The following is a 26,839-nucleotide window of genomic DNA, read 5'->3' on the forward strand; positions in this document are numbered from 1 at the left end:
ACCAGTGTGCTTTCCATCTTTGCTTTATCCACTTTGAAGTTGCATAGATCTAGTTAAGGGGAGCCAGCCATGTGCTCATCGGCATCCATATATTAGGAAAGGGGTGGGCAAACCCCAGCCTGCAGGCCATTTGCAGTCCTCGGAGAGCCCCAGTCCAGCTTGCAGGGAACCCCTAGTCTCCAATGAGCCTCTGGCTCATTGGTAGTCCATGCTGGCCCATGACTCCCTGGAGTGACTGCCAGATGCAAGCTGTGGGCCGAGTTAGAGCAAGGCCTTTTACAGTCTCCATGTGTTTTCTACTTTTCCCTAGGCATTATTTTAACCCCCCATTGTCTCTGAACAACTTATGTCTCCATGTGTTTCCAGTTTGGTCTGTATGTTTTCCCTGTGCATGAGGTGTGTGGCAAACAGTTCACAGTTCTTGAGTGGTTCTACATGCCTGTATTATAGTTCTTGTGTGTATTATAAATAAACTGAGTAAAATTCATTCCTATAAATTCTGCTCTAACATATTCATTTACGTATATTTATTCAAATTTGAAATGTAAATTCTTTTTTTTCCTGGTCCCTAACACAGTGTCAGAGAGAGTGTTGGTGTCCTGCCAAAATGTTTGCCCACCCCTGTATTAGGCGGATATGCACAGAACATTGGTGGGACTGTACCACTCAATAAGTACATTACTATATATGGTGAGAGAGAACATAAGAACAGCCCCACTGGATCAGGCCATAGGCCCATCTAGTCCAGCTTCCTGTATCTCACAGCGGCCCACCAAATGCCCCAGGGAGCACACCAGATAACAAGAGACCTCATCCTGGTGCCCTCCCTTGCATCTGGCATTCTGACATAGCCCACCTCCAAAATCAGGAGGTTGCGCACACACATCATGGTTTGTACCCTGTAATGGATTTTTCCTCCAGGAACTTGTCCAATCCCCTTTTAAAGGCGTCCAGGCCAGTCGCCATCACCACCTCCTGTGGCGAGGAGTTCCACAGAGTGTGAAGCAATTTCTAAATTTGGGTCAGAACTATTTTGGAACTCTCCCAGGCTTTGCTCCAACCTTTAATACCACACCTGGCCAAGGCATTACTCACAGTGGAAGGATACAATCCTAACCGGGTCTTCTCAGAAGTAGGTCCTATTTGTTCAATGGGGCTTGCTCTCAGGAAAGTGTGGTTAGGATTGCAGCCGAAGTCACCTGCACAATCACAAAACATTTGGGCTATCGCTTTGAATGAAAAACAGTCACATCAGTTATGTGCCTTGCGAACTCAGTGGGGCACAGAGAAATGTAATTTTATATGGTTTTGTTTTATTGAATTTGTAAATTCAAAGAATTTGCATTTCTGTCACCAGGAAACAAATCCATCACCAGTCATCAATCTGGAAAAGACTTTCTGGGTTAACAGGCCCTATAAACTAAAAGACTAATTATGAATCAGTTTTTCTTTGCAACTCCGCATTGACATCTCTACACATGATGAAATCTTTATTGTAAAATCCAGTCATTACGAGTCATCATCAAACTCTGGCACCTTTTCTCCTGCTTTATATGCAGTTATGCATGATTCCCCTTGGAAGTGCCAGCCAGTCTGTTTTATCATTGTGTTTGATAAAAATGTAGAAAATCCAATATATTTGTTTTTTTTTAAAAAGGAATATTTATGGACTGCATTTCGACAACAGTTACAAAAAGTTCTCAAACTGTTTTAAACAGCAAAGCTAAAACAAAGAAAGAAAAGTTTGCTTAGGATCATCTTCTGTCTGCCCGGGACCCTGGAGAGGCCAGGCCAGTCAGGCACTTGAGAACACTGAGCTAGCTGGATTGCCCAAAATCCTTCCTGTTCTGCATCTATGTTCTTTCTTCCCATAGGGGGCCCCCTGCAGCCACAAGGACTGCCCAGACCAGCATCTGGGCTAACCACAAGGTCTTGAATCTTTGGGAGGAGGAAGGGCTTGCTCAGAGCTTTCTGCATTTGTGAAAGGAGGCAAAATATCACTTGATCAGTCAGCAAGGCCACATGACAACCAGCTGAAAGTAATTAGAGGGGGTGGCAGGCCGGCTGGCAGCTTCCACCGGGTGCTCTCTCGGTGTTCTGCACAGGCTGGGTGAGCGTATGGTCTTTTGCGGAGTGCGGCTCTCACTGCTGCTGTCCATCGACAACACAGGCACCTCTTTTGAATTGCTCTCGTAGAACAGTTGCCTCCTTTTCATGGATGTGCTGGCCAAGAGGCCTGAATTACACCCTGGCTGGAAAAGTTGCCAGTAAAAAGTAGACTGGGGAAAAAAGAACACAGCATCTTCTACAGTTCTGCTCAGGTATGGGAAGCTTTTTTCTTTCTCCCTCTCATTATGTTGGAATTATTCTTCTGTGTTTCTAACACACCTTGATCTGTGTGCAAATCACTTCATTATCATCAGCATCTGCTTCCTTACATGTCAACTGAGCCAAAAAACTTTCTACCAGGAAAGAAGAATAAACGTCTGGCTGGACACTCTACCAAATATTTTTTAAGATGAATGCCCTCGGGGCTGAGTGAGTGACGGCACACTCAGAGACATGTTTACTTTGAAGGGAACTGGTCGGCTGTGTTCAGTGGGGCTTACTTTCAGGTAAGCGTGCAAAGCATTGTAGCCTTAAATATTACGTTCAGACGGCTGCAACATCAGTTACGTATAGAAGTGTTTGAAAATGGTGTTATTTACCTTACTCAAAAGTAAGCCCATTGCGTTCAGCAAGACTTGGGGCCAGTGGCGTAGCTAATGAACATGTAGCCCAGTGCAGAGCTCAAAATGATGCCCGGAAGTGATGTCACAACCGGAAGTGACATCAAGCCCAAGCTTTTTAAAAAGTGCAAATTGGGGGGAAACTCCTCCCCGCAGCAGTTCACCTCCCACTTGATCTGCCACTTCTTCCAAGCCAGTGGCATAGCTAAGGCATCTATCTGCTACCTGGGATCAAAGAAGATTTTGTAGCCACCCCTCCATGACAAAGTCAAATTTAATTAAGTAAATAAAAAGTATGCCCCTTACTGGTTAGAGACACTGTGCTAGAATGAAGAGGGACCATTATTCTCTCCCTGCTAAATATAAGAGGAGCACCACTTGAAAAAGTGTCTCTTTACCAGTTAGCAGGAGTAGCTGTATTATGATACATGGAAATGAGAACTGACTCATATTAACACCTTATTAGTTCCATGCTGTATCATAATAGCATCTCATTGACTCTCAGAACAATCAGTCTCATAGGTCCGTTTTGAGTTAAAGAAATCCACTTTTTGTTCCTTAAGGCAGTTGTGTTTTTGCTTTCTGGTTAATTGGCCATAACATTTGATAGTACATAGATATTCTAATGTTGTTTGTTTCATTGCATTCTGCATTAAATTACCTTTCTAATGATATATAACATGATGGTATTATTCATACATACCAAGATTTTCACAATTTTGGCCACTTTTGGCAACAACGTCAGCTTGTTGCCTCCCTAAAGCTTGTAGCCCGGTGCAACTGCTACCCCCTGCACCCCCTTAGCTATGCCACTGCTTAGGGCCCGATCCTAGCCAACTTTCCTGCACCAGTGGAGCCGTAGTGCAGCCCAGAGGTAAGGGAACAAATATTCCCATATCTTGAGAAGGCCGCTGTGACTACCCCCACACTACAGGATGCAATGCATGCCCATTGGCACAGCTGCACCAGCACTGGAAAATTGGGTAGGATTGGGCTCTTAGGCAGTAATCCTATTTTACTCATTGGAAACAGACACCTCCTAGTTATGGATGGAGGTATATGCAGGTTGCTTTAAAGCCTGTGGCACAGATCCAAACTAGCAGTTGGGTACATCCAAGAGACCTGCACTAGCTCAGTGGTGGAAGTGACACTCCCCACTCACACCCCATTGCAGAATCACCAGTTGCTCTTGAGGTTCAAAAGCAGTTTTCTGTGTGTCATGGGGGTTGCCATTTGGTGCAGAACAAATCTAAATCCCCCAGGGGATGATGGAGCTAGTTTCCTGATGCTTTTAGAGTAGAGCCTAGAAAATGTGTTAGGATGTACAGGGCTTTGCTTGATAATTACTGCAGCCTGAATGCTAGAGATATAGCAACTGGCAGCTGAGAGTTTTTTGTTGAGCTGATCTTTTCAGAAGTTTTCTTTTTTCTTTCCAGAAGAAAAAAGAACACTTTAATCTCTAACGTCTCTCTGATCCACATTGTCTACGCTGGCAGTTCCACAGAAAAGGCTGAACAAATAGCAGTCTCTATGTGTGTGGTTAGGCCAAAGAAAAGAGAACATTAAGAGCAAAGTGGGGGTAGATCTTGCTGTTCTCAAACCTTAAACGTATTTTGGAAAGAACATCAGGTGGCAGGGAAGACAGTTGTTCACCTCTAGGAGGAGGCTGGTTGAGGCTGCAGGTGAGTTCAGTGTTGGAGTAAGTTACCTGAGGGATCCTTCCTTCCTTGGAAGTTTTCAAGTGCATTAAACAACTTCTCCTAGATCAACAGCCAAATATGAACTTACCAGTTGGTATAATTTCTCCTTATGTTGTCACAATCTAGGAAAGTACAAGGGGCAGTAAATCTGTTGGAGTGCAAACTAGGGGGAAGATCTCCTTCGCAAGACCTGTTGTAACAAGTGGGACTGCTGCATGAGAATGATGTGCTCTTGTGCAACTTGCATTTGTTTCCATGGGTCTGGTGCAGGCGAGCTTCCTGCTGAATTGGGCCCTTTTGTCGTTCAGATGTAATGGAGCAGGACAGCATATTTGCACGGTGTGAATGTATTTTTAAGTTTTGTAACCCTGTTTTTCTGGGCTGATTTTTCTTCCAGCATTCCTCACTGGTCCAATCTCTAAGGGTCATAATGCTCTTAATTAAGAACAGATAAAAAGCTACATTGTTACTTGTATGCTATTTGCAGCAAAATAAAGAAAAAAGTCTTTATTAAGGGATCATATGATGCAGACTGGGACTCAGTTCGTCAGTTACACTGCTGAATGAGCCAGGCATCTTCACACTTGGATTGCTACTCTGTGTGTGTATGTGTGTGAAGGAGAGAGACAGACAGAAACGGGGTGGGGGAGGGGGAACCACAGATCTATTCCTTGAGGGTTCCTCTTCTGTCAATTCCTCTTTGAGCTTTGCAAAATCCAAGGGAGGTGAAGGGCTTGGCAAATTTCACAGAAAAAGAGAAAGAGAGCAAGAAAGAAATAAAGAGAGAGAATTTGGACTCACAGAAAATCCTCTTAACAGTGCCTCTTAACAAATTCTACTTTGGGGGCTGGCTATGCAGAGAGAGTTTAATTCATCTCTTCCTGCTATTCCCTGGACTTGAAAAGGGAGGAAGAGGAAGTGTGGAGGTGCTCTCTTTTCCTTCACACTTCCTTTTCCATTCCATTCTCTTCTTTTTGAATCTGAGATGCTTCTGAGCTAAACATTTAATGTGGGATTGACAGTTCTTGTTTTCAATCCATATGATTTTGTTTGTAGTTCCTGTTTAAACTGTTTTTTCCCTTTTTTAAAATTTCTCAAAACCTGACTTCTCCTAATTAATTGGAACAGCTATACAATTATTGCCAGTGTGGTTCGTTCTCTCTCTCTCTCTCTCTCTCTCTCTCTCTCTCTCTGTGTTTCTAGTAAGAGTTGCATTTACATTTTGAGTTTTTGAAAAATTTTCTTAGGGCTTGATGTTAAGCAAAAGGTGGGGAGGCAGGATAAGATTTGGGTATAATTGTTACTTTTGCAATTGCCTCCAGCCATGTTTTCAAAAATGCAAAATGTGTACGTGTATGTCAGAAGAAATTTCCATTAAATTGAATGGGGCTCACGCAAGTGTGCACACAACTGTAACCTAAAAAATGGAATGATAGCAGAAAAAGTGGGCAAAAAGTTATAAACAAATAAAAATAGTCAATTTAAGCCATGCAACATGTTATGAAAGCTGCATGAGTTTGGCCTTTGATTTTAAATATTTTCTTTAAACTAGAGCAAGAGGGAATGAAATGGCTCCATACTGTGGGAAGGGTATATATTCTAGGGTATTTAGCCCCTGCTGTAGTTTCAACCATGATTGCATGTCTCTCTCCCCCCACCCCCCCATACAAACAGTTTTCATTGGCTTTGAATAGAAGTTTGTTTTTTTTTCTTTTCCTCAAATAGAAGCCCTTTGTTTGTTTTGGAGGTACAAATATTAAATGCCTGTAAAGGCCTTGGAGAAAAGGGCAGGCTTCATTCACCTGGCATCTAATAAGAGCGGAGACAGGAACTTGTTTAAGGAGGGACATTATTTTGGCAGCACAAAAGAACAGGCTTCTTGGTAAGGTAGGGCATCCTAAGAGGATCTCTATAAGAACTTCTTAATCAATGATGGTATATTGGAAGAAAGCAGTACTTCAGGTACCTGGGTACCAGGCTTTACAGGATTTTGATCCACCCTTCATCCAAGGAGTTCATGGTATCTTACATTTATTTTGTCCTCACAACAACCATGTGAAGCTGAGAAAAAGTTTCAGCCAACCAGTCAATCAGAGCATGCTCTAGGTTGCAGGGGGCTTCTCTGTGGTCCTGTCTTATCTGGCTGGGGGAGAGAAAGAGAGACTGCAACCACCACAAGAGGTCAGTAGGCATAGAGGTGGCCTCAGGGGTCAGCACTGGGTCCTTTTGAAGGCTCCCAGCAGCTACCCTGTTCTTCTATCCCTGATGCTGGTCCAGTATAGCTGAGTGGAGATTTTAACCTGCAATCCTAATCTAACAGTCTGACAACTGCACCACATTGGCAATTCATGCTAATAACCTATATTTTCAGTGCATTTAGGCGTCTGACTCTGTTGTATCTGGGGAAGGTCCCAGAGGACTGTGTCTAGCAGGCCTAAATATCTTTCAGTAAAGGTTTACGCAGGAAATTAACAGAGCAACGTATGAGAGGGCTAAAGTCATGGGAAAAGCATGTAAAACAAGCAAAACTTGCTCAACAAATTCTAAAGAAGAGTGGTGAATGTTTCATCACTGGGAAAATGAGACAAAATACATACCATAAATATTAAGACTAACAGGAGCACTTCCAGGCTCTTGATCTTGCTCAGCTTCTTCTGAGAAAGCAATGGCTGCAGTTTGAGCAGAATTACTCAGTGAATGCATTCAAAGCATTTGTTGACCTGAATACATCCTGAAGTGGAGACCCTGATAGTTTGAAATTGCTGAGGGTGGGTGAGCAGAAATGGGATGGAAGCTCTTTTATTTTTTATTTATTTTTATTATTTTTCACATTTTTTTTACCACCCTTCCTCCCAGTTCCTCCCCTTCTTTTGTTTCCACAACAACCTTGTGAGGTTGGTGAGGCAGGAAGCTTCATGGCTGATCGGGGAAAACCACCACACCATCTTTTCCTTCCTCTTCTTGTCCCTCCAGGTTTCCACCAGAGTTGGGTACCCAGTTTTTGCAAAGGCAGGCCTGTAAAAGCATCTTGCTTTTATTTGTTGCAACTATTTGTTGCAGAGGAACCTTGCCAGCCATTACAACTGCCAGGTACCAACTCACGTGGGCCAGTTACTCCATGGGGGTAGCAGAGGTGGGCTTTCACTGCTCCTTTCGCTTGCAGATGTGCTTCTGTGTTGTGTCTGCAATTGTATATTTTTGTGAGTCAACCTTAATAATAATAATACAGGTATTTATATACTGCCTTTCTAGGTCCTCAGATTTCTCCTCAGACTTTATTCAAGGCGCTTTACATAGGCAGGCTTAATTTAAATCCCCGTAGGGCTCTAGAAAGAAGGCTCTATCTTTCAAGAGCTACAACAATTCAGATGTTTCGTTCTGATCTGGCCTCCATCCTGGCCTCCATCCTCCCATGCTCAGAGCAGAGCAGATGGAATAACTCAGCTCAGCTTGTCAGCTGCTTCAAGGTCTCGCTGTTCACGGTGCCGGTGGCCTCGAACCGGCGTCCTTTGGATGTTATCTTCAGGCAAACGGAGGCTCAACCCTCTAGACCAGACCTCCTGCCCTTAGATTGGATGGTGCAAGCTCATACACCACCACCAACTCGCTCAATCAGCACTGCATTGCAGCTCTGCTGTTCACTGTATTACCAGCCAAGCCAGGCAATTTGCATTTGCCCAGTGTAGTGAGCAGGGATGGTACCATGGCATCCAATCCCAATTTTTTTCTGAATCATAGATCCTCAGGCTTTCATCCCATCTCCTGTTGGATGTATTCTCAGAAGACTACATGTTTCTTCTGACTCCAGGGCCAGGCGTCTTGGGTTCACTGGCTTCTTTGTGCAGTCCCGGAGAACAGGGCTGGCCTGATCTTGAGGCTGACAGAGGCAGAGACATCAAACAACATGACCCCAATAAATAAGCATATAAATAAATGAAGGATGAGGCTGGGGACTCCACTGGGGTCAATCCAACCCCCTCCTGGCACCCTATCCACCCATTCCCACTATGTCACTGCCCAGCCCAGTAATGCCCTCCCAGCAGTGCTCACTGTAACCAAATATCCTTATTAGAGAGAGCAGATGAAGCCACTCATGAAAGCTATTTTAGCACAATTGCTAAGAACCTGAGCAGGACAGGGACACAGGGCCAAATCCTATCCAACTTTCCAGGGCAGGTGCAGCCTTGCCAATGGGGTATGTGCTGCATCCTTTAGTGGGGAGGTAGTCACAGAGGCCTCCTCAAGGTAAGGAAACCTTTGTTCCCTTACCTCCTGGCTGCATTGCGGCTGCACCGGTGCTGGAAAGTTGGATAGAATTGGCCCCACAGTCTCCTGGTACCTGAAGCAAATCAGATGCCTCCCCCTTTACCTGGTAGTGCTCTAGTCCAGTGGTCTTCCACCTTTTTCATTCCTGTAAGTTGCCACAACTTCACAATTGAGGCTTCACAACCCCATTGGGGTCCCAGCCCCAAGGCTGAAGAAAATTGCTCCAGCCCACCACTCTCCTCTTCTCCCCTCCACACTTCCTTTTCAGCTCTGTTCCCTCCTTCCTTTGTTACTCCAAGGAGTAGGGGGAGAAATAGTGGCTGGTGCACCACTGGATGAGGGAGGACGATTAATGTACTGCCTCATGTGTAAGGTGGTCTTGGTCTAGGCCTGTTTGGGAGCATCCAATTGGTCCAATAGTTATGTTCTGAGTCACATGTTCCCAAGTCAGTTGTTCTTCCGGAAGACACCCTGAGTTCTTTGCAATTGCTTTTTTTTTTTTGTACAGCAGATGTGTGCACATGACATCAAGACGTGACACTTAAAGAAAACACCTAATAACTGACTGGTCTTGCAATCAAGCTGTGATTTGATAAGAGAAATGACTATTTGTTTTAGCAACGGGCTGATAAGCCCTTGAAATGTCACTTCCTCCACAGACCAATCAGTGTTGGGGGTGTGTGTTCCCCCCCCCCCTGCACTTTGGTAGGAATAAACAAAGGACCAGAATTTAAAAAATAGAAAACCAAAGTACTAACTGCAGCCCCAAGTAGTGTTTATCTGGCAGCAGGAGTTTGGGTTTTTTTAGGTCGGTTTCATTCCTGAAAGGGTCACATGTGTCACTTGCCAGATTGCTTTCTCCAACAGCAGCCACGATTGGATATCCGATAGTGGAAAGGAGCACATCCAGGAACGTGGATTCAACCCCTCCCCCCGTGTGTTCCATGGTCTTATCCTAGCTAACAAAATGCTCACCATTGCTGCTCAGACTCCCTGTTGCAAGGGGAGGGCAGGATCCTTTCTGTTTTCTTCTCGATCTGCCTTTTCCCCCCCAGAGGAAATCCTAGTAGAGTCTGTTTATACAGTGCTTGTTGAGGATAGCACATTTGCTTCCAGGCCAGACTGGCAGCCAAGCAAAGGGGGGGGGAGGGGAAACCTTGTTGTGAAGGCAGAGGTGCTGGAGGACCAAGAGGTCTGAGACTGAATTGTGACCCAGCAGAGAACTGCCATTTGTCACTTGCACTCTTGTCTCAAGGAAACAGGGTTGGTTTTGTGTTTCGCATGCTGTGGAAATGGTTTCGGTGCCTGTGCTCTCTCTGCCTTATTATGGTGTTTATGTTTTTGGCAAATGGAATGGATGACCACCAGGCTCAGTCAATGGCCAGCAGCCACAGAAGAACTTAAGGACAGCCCTGCAGGATTAAACGAGGATGTTGTCAACAGTGGTCAACATGGCTCTTTACTGTTCTTTACTGTTTTCTTGTTGCAGAAAGCTCTTTAGTGCACTTCTTTGAGGCCAGGCAATTACCTTGTCCAACATTGTGACCAATGTGGGGAGCTGCATTAGGTCCACGAGGATCACGGAGGAGGCACTTACCTGCTTCTCAGCATTGGCTTTAAGATTGTGTTCTACTTTTGCTGTGGCTGATGTAATTCACACAAATCTGAAAGGATGAGTTTTGCTCTTTGATTTGCTTTGTAGCAGTTCCTACACATTGCTGCACTCCAGAATCCTTGTTTTTATGTGGATTTGATTTCACGCTTAGATCAGCTGTTCCACGCCCAGCCCAGCCCCCACATGTTATCTCTGCTGGCTTTTCCTGTAGGAAGTGTAGAACATCTAGTTTCCCTTCTCTTGCCAAGTTGTATAAAGCAGAGCCACAAACCTAGTTCAGCTTTTGTTTCCTATGTCCTCTCTCTAGAATGATGGTGGTTGTTCAGCCTTCAACTAAATAATTTCACATATGCCTTCTTCCCTCCCCTCCCCACTTGAAATAGCTGTAGTTTCCTGCTTTGTTGTAGTTGCAGTTGCACTATGTTGCAGAAACAAATGCTTGCAGACTTGGGCAAGAGAGTCCGCCAGGTTCCTCTCTGAGTATTGGTAGTAGTACCAGTTCTTATAAAGAAGGGCATAGAGGTTGGGTGGGATCAGTGATGACAAGGGTCTGCTTCCGTAGAAGGCTGAACAAGGGCATGGTGTGTGACTTGCAAAGGCCAGGTATGCAGCTTGTAGCATGGTCCACTCTGACTGAAGCTGGGGATCCTGGGGATGTTTTCACCCCTAACATGATGTGTTGTCATTAAGTCAAGGAGGCCCTATGAAAACTTTCAGGATTGCTTTCAGGAATCATCTAGAAATTGAAACAGATTCCTGGAGACTCCAAGCAAACAGCCATGGAAGGTTGGCAACCTTAGCAACTGGTCTTTAAACAAATAAGGAAGCCTGTGCTGATCCAGGTTGGTTACATCCTTGTTCCATATGTCTTTGTTTTACCAGGCTGAGGCTCAAGTCTCTAGAACAATAATCTGGTGGCAATAGAACAAGATGAATGTTAGTGATGTGTGTGGGTGGATGGGTTGTTGGGCATCACAGGGTGATGCCGGTGTGTATGGCAGGCTATGGAAATTGAGGATGGGTGGGCTGCCATTTTGGGCAGCAGAACAGCTTGGGCTTCCCCTGCCTTTTCTACTCTGCTTCCCTCTTCTTTTTTGACTCCAGGGAGTGGGAGGAGCAGCAGAGGTGGATGGAGGTGGGCATCTAGAGGCAGATGTTTGGCATCCTCTGCCAATTTGTGGCTAAAGGTAACTCCTTCAGTTAGCTTCATGGATGGGCTGGCCCTGGGCGGGGGGGGGGGCAGATGTATTTCCTGATGTGAAGTGAGGGGATTTGCCTCTCTGTCCCAATGCCTTCTTCGTTGTTGTTGAGCAGCAGGCAGAGCCTGCCTCCCAAGGCCCTGAACTCTTTTACCATCTGAGACCCTTTGAATTACCTTTTCCTCTTTAATGATACCTTCACTGGCAGGGACTTCTTGCCTTATTTGCTGCTTTTGTCGTTCAGTTCTACTGTGTGAATCTTGTCATTATGAGCAATCTTGAGGTGAGGCCACCGGGGAGAAGGCAGGGCAGAACTCAATTTGAAATGCCTGCACATCAAATAAATAGCCGCCTTGATGCTAATTAGGCCTGTCAGATTAATAATGTGTGAGGCATGTTTCTTACTGAGCCTATCTCAGCCTTACTTTTTTCTTCTCCTTTTCCTTTCCGAAACAAGCCAGCTAGTAGTTCCAGGCAGTTTAAAGACCTATCATGCTGCTTTTTCTTAGTCGGGCTCTTAACATTCTTCCAGCAAGAACCCTGGAGGAATTTCCATAGCTGGGTCACTGGCTTGCAAGTGCCCTGACCCCATGATTTGTTGCAAAACAGAATTCTTGGGGTCTTGAGAATATTATGCCTAGGAGGAACCCTTGACCAGGCTGCCTCGAAGCCAGTGGAAATGAATGAAGTTGCTCAGGGAGACAAGCCATTTCAGATGTAGTGGATTCCACTGTTGTACATGCACTCCCTTACAGCAAACAGCCTGTCTGCAATGATCACTCTTTGTTCATTGTGCTCATTTCACTTGTACCTTTTGCTGTCCTGGGACGAATCTTTGCATATTGCCTGTATGTAGGCACTTCTTTTTTCAAAGAACTGGGAACTTCTATTTTTTTCTTATACCAAATGGTGACAATTTTCCCCCTGCCTAGTCCAATGTGTATGCAGTTTGTCTGAATCAGGAAGGAGGGAACACAGGAAGTGGTGATGGCATCTTGCCTAGATGCCTTTAAGAGGGGATTGGACAAATTTCTGGAAGAAAAGTCCATCATGGGTTACAAGTCATGATAGGTATGTGCAAGCTCCTGATTTTAGAAGTAGGTTACCTGGGAATGCCAGAAGCAGGGGAGGGCACCAGGACGCAGGTTGTTGTCTTGTGTGCTCCCTGAAGCATTTGGTGGGCCACTGTGAGAGGTAGGAAGCTAGACTAGATGAACCTTTAGCCTGATCCAGCAGGGCTCTTCTTATGTTCTTAACAGAATACCAACATGAGGTCACAAGGGTGACTTTGAAATTAGCAAATTACATTAGCAAGGTAGACGTGGTGGGCCCAAGATGTCCTGGCATCTGAAGCGGCATGCCAAATGCCTATGCCTCCTTACCCAGTGCTGCTCTCTTTTCCTCATCCTCCCACTCTCGGCCTTCAAAAGGGAAGAAGAAAAAGGTACAGAAGAAGTATGGAAAGGAAGAGAATGGCGGGCTTGAGTATCTCTGACTCTAGGTTGCCACTATCCTCTCCTTCACACTTCCTATTCCACTCTGCTTCCCTCTTCCTTTTCAAATCCAGGGATTGGGGAGGGGGAGTGGAAGCAGGTTGGCAGAAATGGGAGCCACTCTTCTAACCCACTGCTCAGTAATGATTGTAGCTAATGATTGTGTAGCCCAGTACCGAGCTCAAAATTGTGTCCCGGAAGTGACTGAAGACCTGAACTTTTCAAAAAGTGAAAGTGGGGGAAAATCTGCCTCCTCCCCACAGCAGCTCACCACCCACTTGCTAGATGATAATGGAAATTAGAGCCGACACATATCAACACTTAATTGGTTCCCTGCTGCATCCTAATAACACCTAATTGGCTCTCGGAACAATCAGTCTCACTGGTTAGTTTTGAGTTAAGAACATCCAGTTTTTGTTTACATAATGCAGTTGGTTTTTCTTTTCTGGTTATTTGGCTGTAACTTTTGATAGAATAGAGATATTTTGACTTTGTTTCATTGCATTCTGCAATAAATTCTGCATCAAATGATATATAACATGATGGTATTATTCGAACATACCAAGGTTTTCACAATTTTGGCCACTGGTGTCATGCTCAGGTTTTTGTTCCCTAAAGCTTGTTGCCTGGTAAAATTGCTACCCCCTACACCCCCTTAGCTATGCCACTGCTCAGTGGACAGGCAGGTTCCTGGAAATACATAGTTATTTTGATCTTTGTGTGAGTTAGTATATCCATTTCATGAGGCTTTATGAAGCAAGGAATCTCTGTTCTAAGGTAGCAAAATGTGGTTATGCTAGCCCTTGTTTGGGTCCAAGTTCTTCTGTTTGCTTGGCCCTGCCCATCAGGAAAAAGAGATGATTTGGATGCTTTCTACCCTGTAAGGAAATGGATGTGCTTTGCAGCTTCATCTGACTTTTTAGTGCTTGTTGCCTGGTATTTGGGACCATTATGGTGGATTTTTTTTCTTGCCAAATCCAGTCCCATTTCAGTTTTGTGATAAAGAACACAGAAAAGAGCCCTGCTTGGAGGTGTATCTAGTCTCTTTAAAAAGAGCTCACATCTTTCAGATATGGCAAAGATCTGACCAGTTGCTGCTTCCTAGTCCTGCCCTTAGCCAGCTAAACAGGCGGACACAAGGCACGCCTTCCATTTGTAAACAGCCCTCGACAGCAAACAGGCAATGCGGAAGCCTTTAAGCTGTGTGCGAAGCAGGTGGAGCTCCCAAAGATTCTCTGGTTTGGGATAATGTGCCTCTGGCCAGTTGAGTGCCTTTCATTGCCTTTTACAAGGAAGAGGTAAGTGGCTTGTGGCTTGGGGGAGCTTTTTGTGTTTCAGTGTGTGTAGTGTGGTTGGCACAGATGGTCTTAGGAGGTTCACATTATCTATTAGGTGGCTTGTCAGGTGAGGTGGAGGGAGCAACCTGTATGTATATGTTCAGGGCAGGTCCATTCATGAGACCAATTGAGGAAATTGGCTCAGGTAGAAGATTGATGGGGAGCACCCAGCTCTGTCCATCCATTCTTCTTAACTTCTCCTCCCGCTTCCTGGATTGGAAAAGGAAGAAGTGGATGGGGCAGAAGAGGAAGTGTGGAGATGAGAGTGGTGGGCTAGAATGTCTCTGAATAGGAGTCTGTTCCTCCTGCTCTCACTCTGTACTCTAGCCCACCTCTCCTTAACACTTCCTCTTCTACTTCTCTCCTTTCTTCTTTTTCCAATTCAGGAAGCATGAGGAGCGGAAGCTGGCAGATTACTGGGCATGGGGGGCATTTAGTATGCCATCTTAGGTGTAGACACTCTTGGGCCAGCCTAGTCAGTGTTGTTGGTAATCTAGCCTCATGTTTTAAATTGCAGACTTTTAAAATTTGGGGCACCACTGTCCATTTGTGCTGTTTTCAGGACAGCAACTTCCATAGTTTCAGACTGAAGCATGCACAACTTAATTCTTCAATCCAGTGTGCTCTCTTTGAGCTACCTGGCAGCACGCCTCTCGGTCTGGAAAGGTCTCATCTCGGGACACTCTTGGGGGAGAACATGCTAGGATTACTCTATTGCAATTTAAGTACTGAATGACCACATAAATGCAAAGCTTCTGCAAAGACAACATAAAGTTTATGGAATTCTATGAATTCTTGCATATTCTGTGTAGGTGGAGCAGCATGTCTGCATTACCCAGAGGCTAGTAGAGCAGGCCTGCCTAAGGCATTTTTTACAGGTGGGGGATTGGTCTGGGATGGGCACTTCTCTGCTTGCCTCCATTGCTGCTCCTTCTCCTGCTTCCTGGTTTCAAAAAGGAAGAAGGGAATAGAGGGGAAGAGGGAATGTAGAGGATAGAAGTGTGGGTGGACTAAAGTGTCAAAGGGCCCGATCCTGTCCAACTTTCCAGCATTGATTTCCAGCATGCATGTTCCCTGTTCTTGGGGCTGCATTGCAGCTGTATTGGTGCTGGGAATTGGTTAGGATTGGGCCCAAATATATTCAACACTGTACTCTCCTCCATACTTCCTCTTCTGCTTTGTTCTTTTCCTTTTCAAATTCAAAGAGTGAAGGAGGGTGGAAAGGTTGTGGCAGTAACTAGAGTGCAGCCTGGTAAGGGGGGAAGTATATTCACTGCACTACCTCTGGCAGTCGTGGTCAGCTATGGAGAACAGGATAAGGGGAATAGAGTTGCTTTTGAATGTACAGTGGATGGAGTAGGCAGAGGAGAGAGCTTAGAATTTGGGACTCCCCCTCTGTCTGTCTTGGGGGATTCAGAGGGCTCCCCTTTGGAACTGGGAACATTAATGTAGCCATTTGCAGAGTAGCAAAGAGGGGGGCAGGAGACATACAAATATTGGTGTGCACCACTTAATGGGTACGTTCTCCTATCCCCGTTGTTATGTAATTAGGTCATTAAGTGAACATTCAGTCCAATCTGTTGCCTTTGTTGTGTCAACAGATACTCCCTGCCTGACACTAGCTGTGCTGCACAGGCTACTGGAGATAGATTGCCTCTTCTTTGCATTAAGAATCTCTCTGTTATGTAAACGGACACTCTGCTGCAGGCTATGGGAGATGCGATTGCCTCATTAAGAGCATCTTTATTGTGCTTGGACCACCATCTTATATGTCCATCCTTAAGTGAACAGTTGTTAAGCCTGTACAGGAAACTGCCTTCTACTGAGTCAGACCCTTGGGCCACCTGGCTGAGTATTGTCAATGCGGACTGAGAGCAGCCCTCCAGAGTCTCAGGCAGGAATTTCTCTCAGCCCAGGACTGAACCTGGAATCTTCTTCATGCAAAGCAGGCACTACAGTCTCTCCCATAAATACAGGGTGTTACTGGCCTGGGTGGGAAGCTGAGAGTAGGCTGGGCTGGTGGACTGTGGAAGGAGAACACCGCAATGAAGAAATTTGTCATTCAGAGCTAGCCTACCTGTTGAACTTCTGTCTGAGTTTTATGACTATTTCTACAGAACAGCTCCTGGGTTTTTCAGCTGTAGCCTAAATAGGCTAAGGGTGGAGGAGAGCACTTATTAAATATTTGTACAGGGAGGAGGACAAAGCTGAACCCTGCAGGGAAAATTATCTTGCTGCAGCTCTGAGCCACACCAGGTGCTCCAGGACAAACCTTCTCTTGCAAATATCTGCCATTGGTTTACCATCCAGGGCTGTCATAGCAAGAAATCAAGCAACCCGTCATTTCCTCCTAAACAGCAGGGGTGTGTATGTGTGTGTTTCACATCTTGTTTGTGCGCCTTGTCCACAAGTTCCATCTTCGTGTGTGTAGAATGCATCAGGAACAGGAGGAGATGACACAAGGAGAGTGAGCAACATTTAACTGCTGCCAGCAACGGAAAATACCTTTTGGATTATTTCCCTGACTTTGCACATTTCTGCTCCCAAACCAATGAAACTAGAGCTGCATTCCTATACATACTTACCTGGGAGTTAGTCCCACTGGCTTCAGTGGGACTTACATCCGAGGAGATATGCATAAGATTGTGCTGTAGCTCAAGCAACCTAAGGTTTGGAATGATGCAGACGGCATTCTTAAACTCCCAGAAGCAGGGTCAGCCCCTCCTTGAGGCTGATTGAGGTGGCTGCCTCAGGTGGTGGTGATAGATGAACAACTCTGCTTCTCTTTCCACTTCCTGAATTGGAAAGAGAGAACTGGAGCAGGACAGGAAGCATGGAGGAAAGGAAGGGCTAGCTCCAGCACTCTAGCATACTACTTTCCTCTCCTCCCTTTTCAGACCCAAGGAGTGGGCGGGGGGGGGGCAGCAGCAGTGTCTGGCATACTGCTGGGTAAGGTGAGGTAGTATTTGGTGTGCTGTCCCAGATGCAAGGTGTTCTTAGACCAATCCCTGTATGCAAGAGTTTTTCAGGCATTCACGTAGGGAAAATGTATTTGAAATGTGAAATGTATCTGCACGTAATGTGAAAAGTGATGCTTGGATTCCATAAGTACAGATGCTGTAGATCCTGGATTTATGATAGCTAGGACTTTAGATAATGGAGGAGCCATAGTTATTGGCAAACCAGAGGCTTTTGACATGGAAATTAAAACTGTTACCTTTTTCTTTCCATTCCTTCTCCTTGCTACTTTGAAGGCTGCCATCGTCAGTGTTCTCACTATGTCTGATGGGGACTACGATTACCTCATCAAATTCTTAGCCCTGGGTGATTCTGGTGTAGGAAAGACCAGCCTCCTTTATCAGTACACAGATGGCAAGTTCAATTCCAAGTTCATTACCACCGTCGGTATCGACTTCCGGGAAAAAAGAATGGTAAGTCCTGACTATTTTCTACTGAATGTAAACTCCTTTTGGAGAATAATAACTTCTGGAAAATGCTACAGGAAGAGCTCAGAGCTGCTTTAAAGTTTCTTATGGAGTGCTGACTCTCCTTGGACCTGCTCAGCACCCACAAAGCTGGGTCCGCAGCAACTTTCAGGACTGCAGTGGCTTTTCAACTATTGCCTGTATTCTTGATGGGATGAAAAGGTAGCCCACCCAGAATGTGGTAGCCCAGCAGTTGTTGGGCTTTTTTATTTTTCTCAATAGCTTACAAAATCAACAATGCCTTTTTTGCAGTGCTTGATCATTGTATCAGCTTGCCAAAATTGGTCTAGGTATATCCCTTGGAGAATAGCTTCTCCATGAACCCATTACAATCTGTACTTTTATATGAGCCCATTCCATTAATGCAGGAGACACGCATGGTGGGCTGTGCAGATGGTGTAATCAAACGAACCAAAATAAGCTTCCATTTTGCTTCCAAGGGAAGAGTTGAATTCCTGTGGATCATTTCTTCCCTGTTCAACACAAGGCATCAGTCCAGATGGTCTTCTGCTGCCACAGTGGCCATAGACTTCCATGCAGCCATCAGTGAAATTATTTAGATTACAGAAGCCGCAGCAGCAATCTCTTTAATAATGCCCTGGAGTCTTTTGGACAATAAAGATGGCGGCTTGTAGTACAGCTAGTACTGTAGTAGAAAAGTTGCATCATTTGATGTAGTAAATCTAAATCCCAAGAATTGAAACAGTCAGGGAATTAGAGGGCAGGTCCTCTCCTGGATTGAGACCTGGTTGAAGACCAGGAAACAGAGAGTGGATGTCAATGGGCAATTTTCACAATGGAGAGAGGTGAAAAGCGGTGTGCCCCAAGGATCCGTTCTGGGACCGGTGCTCTTCAGCCTGTTCATAAATGACCTGGAGACAGGGTTGAGCAGTGAGGTGGCTAAGTTTGCAGATGACACCAAACTTTTCCAAGTGGTGAAGACCAGAAGTGATTGTGAGGAGCTCCAGAAGGATCTCTCCAAACTGGAGAATGGGCAGCAAAATGGCAGGTGTGTTTCAATGTAAATAAGTGTAAAGTCATGCACATTGGGGCAAAAAAGCAAAACTTCATATATAGGCTAATGGGTTCTGAGCTGTCTGTGACAGATCAGGAGAGAGATCTTGGGGTGGTGGTGGACAAGTTGATGAAAGTGTTGACCCAATGTGCGGCGGCAGTAAAGAAGGCCAATTCTATGCTTGGGATCATTAGAAAAGGTATTGAGAACAAAACAGCTAATAATATAATGCTGTTGTACAAATTTATGGTAAGGCCACACTTGGAGTATTGTATTCAGTTCTGGTCGCCGCATCTCAAAAAGGATATAGTGGAAATGGAAAAGGTGCAAAAGAGGGCAACTAAGATGATTGCTGGGCTGGGGCACCTTCCTTATGAGGAAAGGCTATGGCATTTGGGCCTCTTCAGCCTAGAAAAGAGACGCCTGAGGGGGGACATGATTGAGACATTCAAAATCATGCATGGGAAGGATAAAGTGGATAGAGAGATGCTCTTTACACTCTCACATAACACCAGAACCAGGGGACATCCACTAAAATTGAGTGTTGGGAGAGTTAGGACAGACAAAAGAAAATATTTCTTTACTCAGCATGTGGTTGGTCTGTGGAACTCCTTGCCACAGGATGTGGTGACGGCATCTGGCCTGGATGCCTTTAAAAGGGGATTGGACAAGTTTCTGAAGGAAAAATCCATTATGGGTTACAAGCCATGATGTGTATGTGCAACCTCCTGATTTTGGAACTGGGCTATGTCGGAGTGCCGGATGCAGGGGAGGGCACTGGGATGCAGGTCTCTTGTTGTCAGGTGTGCTCCCTGGGGCATTTGGTGGGGCCGCTGTGGGATGCAGGAAGCTGGACTGAATGGGCCTATGACCTGATCCAGTGGGGCTGTTCTTATGTTCTTATGATTGATTATGAAATTCCTGTTTCTCCACAATTCTTTCCTGCCTAGTTGTGCACCCCCAATATTCCCCAGTGCATGAGATGTCACCACAAAATGCCTCAGTCTGCTTGATTGCTTCACCCACCACCTCCTCCCTGGATTTGAAAAGGATAAGGGGAGCAGAGCAGAAGTGTGGAGGAGAGGAGAGTAGTGGGCTAGAATGTCTGCATGTCTTCTGTTCCTCTCTTCCTTTTCAAATCTAGGGAGCAGGAGTGGTGGGCGTAGGAAGGAGAAAGGAATCTCTTTCCCACCAATCCCAATGCCTGAGGCATTGATTTCAATCAGTTTCTTGGATAGGCTGGTCCTGTGCATACCTCCATGTCAACCTCTCACTCATGAGATAATAATTCTGTGGCTTTCTGATTATCCAAGCCATGCACCAACCCATTAGAAGAAATGGGATTGCACTCTGCTGTTGAGCTGGATGTTTTGAAACTCCCATTAAATAAAAGAGAACAGTTGGGAATGGGATAATGAGGCAAGTAGAAATGGTTTTGCAGTGGACTTACTTCTGAAGCCTTTTCTGCTGTGGTAAGAAAAAGCCTTTCAGAAAATCAGTTTCCGAGCCAGTTCTGTCACGCTTTTCCTATCTGTCCCCAACAGCTGGCTCTTATTTGAACACATATGTGGCGGCAGTGACTGCCTGGCTTTCTGTGTCAATATCCTGTTCCAGCCTTTATGACCTATAATGAGATAGTGTTGACACTAAACAGTGGTGTGTTTAGTTTTTCTTTTTCTTTTTGTTTAAATTGCAGTTAGCTGTGAGTGAAAGTGTAGTGTGCAGATACATCATCTGGGTGTGTTGCTATCTGATTGTACCTTTTTAATGACACTCAAATCTAAGCAATTTAAAAACAGAGCACTACACATTTTTGATTTGGCTTGCTAACCAGCTGCAATTTGTGGTCACCGCTGACCCCCACCCCCAACCACCCACCCTGAGGTCCAGGGGCACTTCTGGAAGCCTGCATGAAAATCTTTCCCAGTAGAAAACCTACTGCTGATTCTGATTCTTTCTTCATGATTGTGTATTGGGAATATTTTTCTCTTGCGTGTATGTAGGGGTGTTCCTCCTCCATGCTAGGGTTGCCATCTTCTGCACAGTTTCTTGGGAGTAATCCTACTGAACTCAGTGTCAGCCCAATCCTATCCAGTTTTCCAGCACTGGTGCAGCCATGCCAGTGGGGTGTGTGCTGCATCTTGTGGTGATGGTTGGGGCCATCATGAAGTCCTCTTCAAAGTAAGGGAGTGTTTGTTCCCTTTCCTTGGGGCTACATTGCAACTGCATTGGCTCTGAAAAAGTTGGATAGGATTGGGCCCTAAGACTTTTGAATTTCAAGATTGTAATTGGGCTGCTGGGCAAAAATAGAGTGTAAGATTGGGCTGCTGGGCAAAAATAGGGAGAGGAGACACTCTCTGGACTTGTGTAGTAAGAAGATTGTGGATCCTGCAGCATTGATCCATGCTGTCTTTTGATCCAACAAAGGCCCTTGCAGCAGCTGAAACCAACATACATTTTTCTAATTTAACTAAAGCATATCATAACAATAGCTATGTAGATCACAACAAAAAATGCAAGTGATTCTAGCAACAGAGTAATTGAAGCCAGTGTGCTTTGCCACCCATCTGTCAATGATTTAAAAAAAACAAAAAACAACCCACAGCAACCCACTTTCCATCTAGTTGGTTTCTGAAACTTGCACACCTGTGAACATGTTCTGGCAGGGAACTCTGGAAAGACTTCCTGGGTTAACTTGGAGGTGCTTCCATGTCACAAAGTCCTGTTTTCAAACAGGTGTACCGATCCAATGGACCAGATGGTGTTAGTGGCCGAGGACAGAGGATACACCTTCAGCTGTGGGACACAGCAGGGCAAGAAAGGTATGGTTTTATTTGTTTGGGGAAAAAATGGACTGCATGCGGCTGTCATATATATGGTGGGGGGAGCTATTTGAGTGAGAGAGAAGACAGAGGCTGCAATCCTAGGTACACTTTCCTGGGAGTAAGACCCTTTGAACACCATAGGACTTACCTCTGAGTAGACATGCATGGGATTGTGCTGTGACTCAAGATGAAAATGTAGTCGCTGCCCTGTAAGCCACTGAGATCCTGAAGGGCTCAGTCTGCCAGTCATCATGGCTGTCCAGCTGCCATTCATCAACCAGGCTTCTATGGGGGGCCCCATTTGAGTGAACGGCAGTTCTGCGGCATTGCTGTGCCTATGAAATGAATGGCATTGCCCCAACTAGCATTTGGTGCCCGGCACCACTATAGCCTGTGTCCCACCACTGTTCTGAATCCTAGCACTGTTTGGAAGTTCTTTGTTTTCCTTGAAATGCGCTTATTCACTTGGTGTCATAGTCTAGATTTGTGTTTGTTTATTCTTTGTTTCACTTGGTTAAATTTGGTGGATGACAATTAACCATGTATTGAAATTCTCTCCATGGAAGGCCATTAACAGGTTAATGAAACTTGAGGTTCTAATGAGCAGGGCTGATCCAAGACCTCCTAGTTCTGGAGGTGGAGTACCAAATGCTTTACCTTTACCTAGGGTTGTACCATCCAGAAATGTACCAGCCTTTGAACCTATCTTGTCCTCTGTTGTAGTTTTGTACACTTGTTGACATTTGATCAGTGAGGTTAAGTGGTATCTGGAGAATCTACAGTCCTTGGGACTCCCTTCTTTTCTTCAGACTTATTTGACAGTAATTACAACACTGATTGTGGCTCCTTTTGAAGTCAGCAAAAATGTTTCAGACTGATTTCCCTTATTGTGGATTAGTCCTTATTTCAGCAGAAATCAAGCCTGCTTAAGGATTAAATTAAGGACGCAGTCTTATGTCAGTACTTTCCACTACTGGCATAGCAGTGCCAATGGGACGTGTGCTGCATCCTGCAGTTGGGTGTGACTCACAGAGGCCTCCTCAAAGTAAGAGAATGTTTGCTCCCTTACTTCAGAGCTGCATTGCCGTTATGTCAGTGCTGGGAAGCACTGACTTAAGGGGTTAAGATTGCACCCTAAGTTGGCTTTGACAGCTATATATTTCTTTGCAGATGGCAAAGAGCTTTCTAAAATAAGTGATTTCTCATGAAAGAGAGGAACAAGCTGATGCTTGGCTGCCTTTTTTTCCTTTTATCTTTGCAGGTTTCGTAGCTTGACGACAGCCTTCTTCAGGGATGCCATGGGATTTCTTCTCCTCTTTGATCTGAGCAGCGAGCAAAGCTTCCTCAATGTCCGAAACTGGATGAGTAGGTCTCTCTTGCTCTCCCTCTGGCTAATGTGTTCTTGCCAGTGCTTTTCATTGTGGGTGTGATGCTCCACAGAAGGACAGACCTATAATATGACACTGGCTTTGGGGCAAGAAGGCCACTCCTCCAAGTCATCAAGAAACAAGCCAAGCTAATGTTCATTCCCATTGTTTAAAAACCTTAATGAAACTGTGGACACCCTTCTGGAAACATTTCTGCCTGAAATTTCTGGGAAGCGATGAGCAGCCGATTCTCATAGACACAGTGGGGCATTGACAAGAAGCAATAATTTCCCTTGTTTGAAGTTTTCCTGTTTATAGAGCCCCAAGTGCTTTGTTCTTGGGAAACCTATTACATAATTTCTATGTAGTCACATAAAAGGCTCCAGAAATGTTGATAAGAAACTCCCACACAAAGAGAGAAATTGTGAATAGACTCAATAAGGAGATATTGAAATTTGCACTGGCATCTTCCTCCTCAGGGCTGACCCATCCCTGAGACTGACTGGGAATGGTTACCTCATGCAACAAATTAGCAGGGGATGCCATCATCTGGCTCTGCCACTCCTCTTCCTCCTGGAAAGGAGTGAGAAGGAAGGAAGGAAAGGGTTTGAAAAAGAAGAGGAAAACTGACCAGAATAGAAAGTATGAAAGGAGAGTGTTGAGTGTCAGAGGCACTTCCTCTTCTGCTTTGTTTCGTCTTCCTTTTGAAATCCAGAGAATGGAAGGCATGCCAGAGGAATAGCTGGCATGCTGCTGGTCAAGGGCCCAATCCTGAATAGGGTCAGCGCTGGCACTGGGTGTCACAAACGTGCTAGAAGGCACGTCTGCACCACCCTGTGCAGAGCTGGTGCTGAGCTCAGCACCGGCTGGATGCCACCTGGAGCTAGGTAAGAGCTCCAGGTGGCGGTGAGGGCCTTGGGGGCGGGAGGAGGTGTTCTGGGGTGGGGGGAGGAACCAGGGTGGGAAGGGGGAGAGGACTGGCAGAGCTCTACTCCACCAGATCCTGCACTTCATGTTGGGCCGAAAGGGCCCAACGTGGAGTCTCTCAAGTCTGTGCCAGTTATTTTACCGGTAAAATAACCGGCACAGACTTAAGAAGCCCCATTGTGGGTCTTGGGGCTTTCCCCCAGGGATGACAGTCCCCTTTCCCTGAGGAGACCACCAGCACACACACACCCACTCACCCCTTGGGCCTTCTCCTCCTGAATATTTGAATCCCCCTCTCCTAATTTAATTGTTGAATTCTACTCGTGGTTCTCAAAGAGCTCCAGCAGAATTTTCCTCATCCTGATTTCTAAATCTTGGGTTTGATTTGTTTTGAAAGAGGTTGGATGTTTAGAAGTCAAACTTGTCCTCATTCTTTACACTTTCAGATGTTAAATGAACCTGAACTGAATTTAGTTATGGCTCCAGCTCCAAAGTCAAGAGGAGAGTTAGTGGATGTGTAAACCACAAAGAGTCTGACTGGATGATTTATATATTACTGTAAATAAGTATGATCTATTATTTACATAGCGCCATCTATGTGCATGGTGATTTATGAAGTGCAAGAACACAGGTCTTTGCCTGAAGGAGCATACAATCTAAAATTTAATAGTGTGGAGATGACAGACAAAAAGGAGGGAAGTGAATGCAGGGGTAAATAGCAGGGAATGGTATGTGTTTATTTTGGCTACCTTGGCTTAACCTCCATACCACCACAGTAAGTAAGGGGTTGTGCCAAAGGCTTCAGACAAAAAAAAACTTGAAAATGGGCAGCAAATGTCCACTCCTTTCCTCTCAGCTTTCACCACACCTCTCAGTGTTGCATTTTCTCTTCCTGTTCTGCTAGGTCAGTTGCAAATGCATGCATATTGCGAAAATCCTGATGTGGTCCTCTGTGGAAACAAAAGCGACTTGGAAGAGCAGAGGATGGTGAAAGAAGAGGAGGCAAAGGAACTTGCAGAAAAATATGGGCAAGTAACACATCCTTAAAGTTATTGTTGCGGTTCATGCAGAGTCAACTGAAATGTCTGTGGTGGTGGCTTTGGGAAGTTCTTCTGAGAAGCCTAACAGAAAGAGAGCAGGTGATCTTGTTGGCATTTGGAAGCCGAAGCAACAGCAACAGACAACCCCAAATGTCACTTGTTGAGTCTTCCTAAAGGAAGCGTTGCCTGATGAGCTACTCAACAGCCTTCCATTTGGACTGCTTGATGTCCCGGGGAAGAAAAAAAAATCTCCCCCCCACACCCGATATTGAATTGGGAAAGAAAATTCTTTCTGATTCCACTGGGTTCAGGGCTGCCCCAAGATCTGCTGGGCCCTGCAGTTGTGTGCCAAAGGCCACCCCCCTTCCCAGCAGCCTGCTCTAGCTCCCCATTCTCCTCTCTTCCCCGCTTCCGGTCTATTCCCCTCCTCCTCCTTTTTGAATCCAGGGAACTGTAGCAGTGATGGAGGTAGGTGCCTGTCATTCGGCTGCCTGAGGTGGCCACCTTAGTTGCCCTCATGGATGGGCCGGCCCTGAGTGGCCCCAACTTTTGGCTCTTCCCTTTCCAGAACTACCTACCTTCGTGACCAGAGTCGTTGAATGTGCTTTCCCCTTCCCTCCTTGTCTCTTTTCCTTTTGTATCTATGAAATTGTAATGTAAACCATTATTTTAAACTGGGTACCAGTTTGGAATGGCAGAAAACAGTATAAAAATGTAACAATTAAATCATAATGTTTCATGTTTGTATAGCTGAGTGTGCAAATTGCTTTGCATGTTATTCTCTTGATGAAATTCTTGCAACAACCCTGCTCTCCCCATATTACAGCTGGAGGCTGGGGGGGTGGGTGGCTTGTCACTATGCTATACCCAGTACATAAAATGAGGAGCTGAGATGTATTGAGTGTGGGGAATAGTATTGGCAATGGGGAGTCCCTGCTTCTTCCAGAGGAGGGTTCTTTGGGCACTAGGATTCGGCTCCATGCCAGTCCTGACACTGCTATAAGCTACATAACCCAGAAGTGCACGTAGCAAACACAAATGAAAAGCAGGAGGTGTCACCATAGCTTATGGCTGTTTGCTTATCTCTGTGGAAGTTCCCTCTGTTCACATTATGGATGTGCACTGAAGCTCAGCAGGGTCTGTCTAAAAGATATAAATGACAGCCGAGCAGAAAAGCCAACTCATTTTTGCCCAGCCCACAGGTGTACACTTTTGGTCCCTGTTGTGTATATGCAACATTGAGCAGAAATGGCTTTGTGACACAGCAGCCTCTTGAGCGCCACCAGGTGGAGAGTCCAAGAATCTGCCAGATCCATAAATCCATATGAGATGTTCTTAGGAGGTTCTTGCTCTCTAAAGCAGAATGGGAGATGATCCTCATTTCACCAAATGTGTTTTATTTCAGAACATCGCAATGTCACAGTACACATTTGTGATATTATCTAATCTGTCCCTTCCAGGATCCCATATTTTGAAACAAGTGCAGCCAATGGAACCAATGTCAGCAAAGCCATTGAGACGCTCCTGGACCTCATCATGAAGCGCATGGAACGGTGTGTGGATAAGTCCTGGATACCCGAAGGGGTAGTGCAGGCCAATGGTCGCAGCACTACTGAGCAACTCAATGAAGAAAAAGAGAAAAGCAAATGTAGTTGTTGAGGAAACAGACTCCTTAGCAAGGTTTAAATTAAGCTACAATAATGCTACAATTGAAATGTAATCTGATCTATTTACGGACCATTACTGCCTTCTATAGACATATAAACATATCTGTGCTAAAAGCCTTGGAATTTACTTTTTGATGAAACATTTTCCTTTGTTAGCAATTAAGGCAGAGATTG

General features: G+C 45.2%; 1 protein-coding gene across 4 annotated transcripts; it reads left to right on the forward strand.

The window, feature by feature from the left end:
- The first annotated feature begins 1,945 nt into the window (after window positions 1-1,945).
- Window positions 1,946-26,779, forward strand: RAB27A (RAB27A, member RAS oncogene family). 4 transcript variants are annotated; one of them, XM_066636073.1, is made up of 7 exons: window positions 1,946-2,321; window positions 2,470-2,615; window positions 17,594-17,770; window positions 21,576-21,661; window positions 22,926-23,029; window positions 24,863-24,986; window positions 26,459-26,779. In XM_066636073.1, the coding sequence occupies exons 3-7, from the start codon at window positions 17,618-17,620 to the stop codon at window positions 26,655-26,657; spliced, it is 666 nt and encodes a 221-aa protein (XP_066492170.1). In that variant the 5' UTR covers window positions 1,946-2,321; window positions 2,470-2,615; window positions 17,594-17,617; the 3' UTR covers window positions 26,658-26,779. The 4 variants fall into 4 exon arrangements, with proteins under 4 accessions (XP_066492170.1, XP_066492169.1, XP_066492171.1 ...); XM_066636072.1 differs by lacking the exon at window positions 2,470-2,615; XM_066636074.1 differs by lacking the exons at window positions 1,946-2,321; window positions 2,470-2,615 and adding an exon at window positions 11,098-11,152.
- The last annotated feature ends 60 nt before the right edge of the window (window positions 26,780-26,839 follow it).

This window comes from Tiliqua scincoides, chromosome 8 (genome assembly GCF_035046505.1).
Source record: "Tiliqua scincoides isolate rTilSci1 chromosome 8, rTilSci1.hap2, whole genome shotgun sequence".
NCBI lineage: Eukaryota > Metazoa > Chordata > Lepidosauria > Squamata > Scincidae > Tiliqua > Tiliqua scincoides.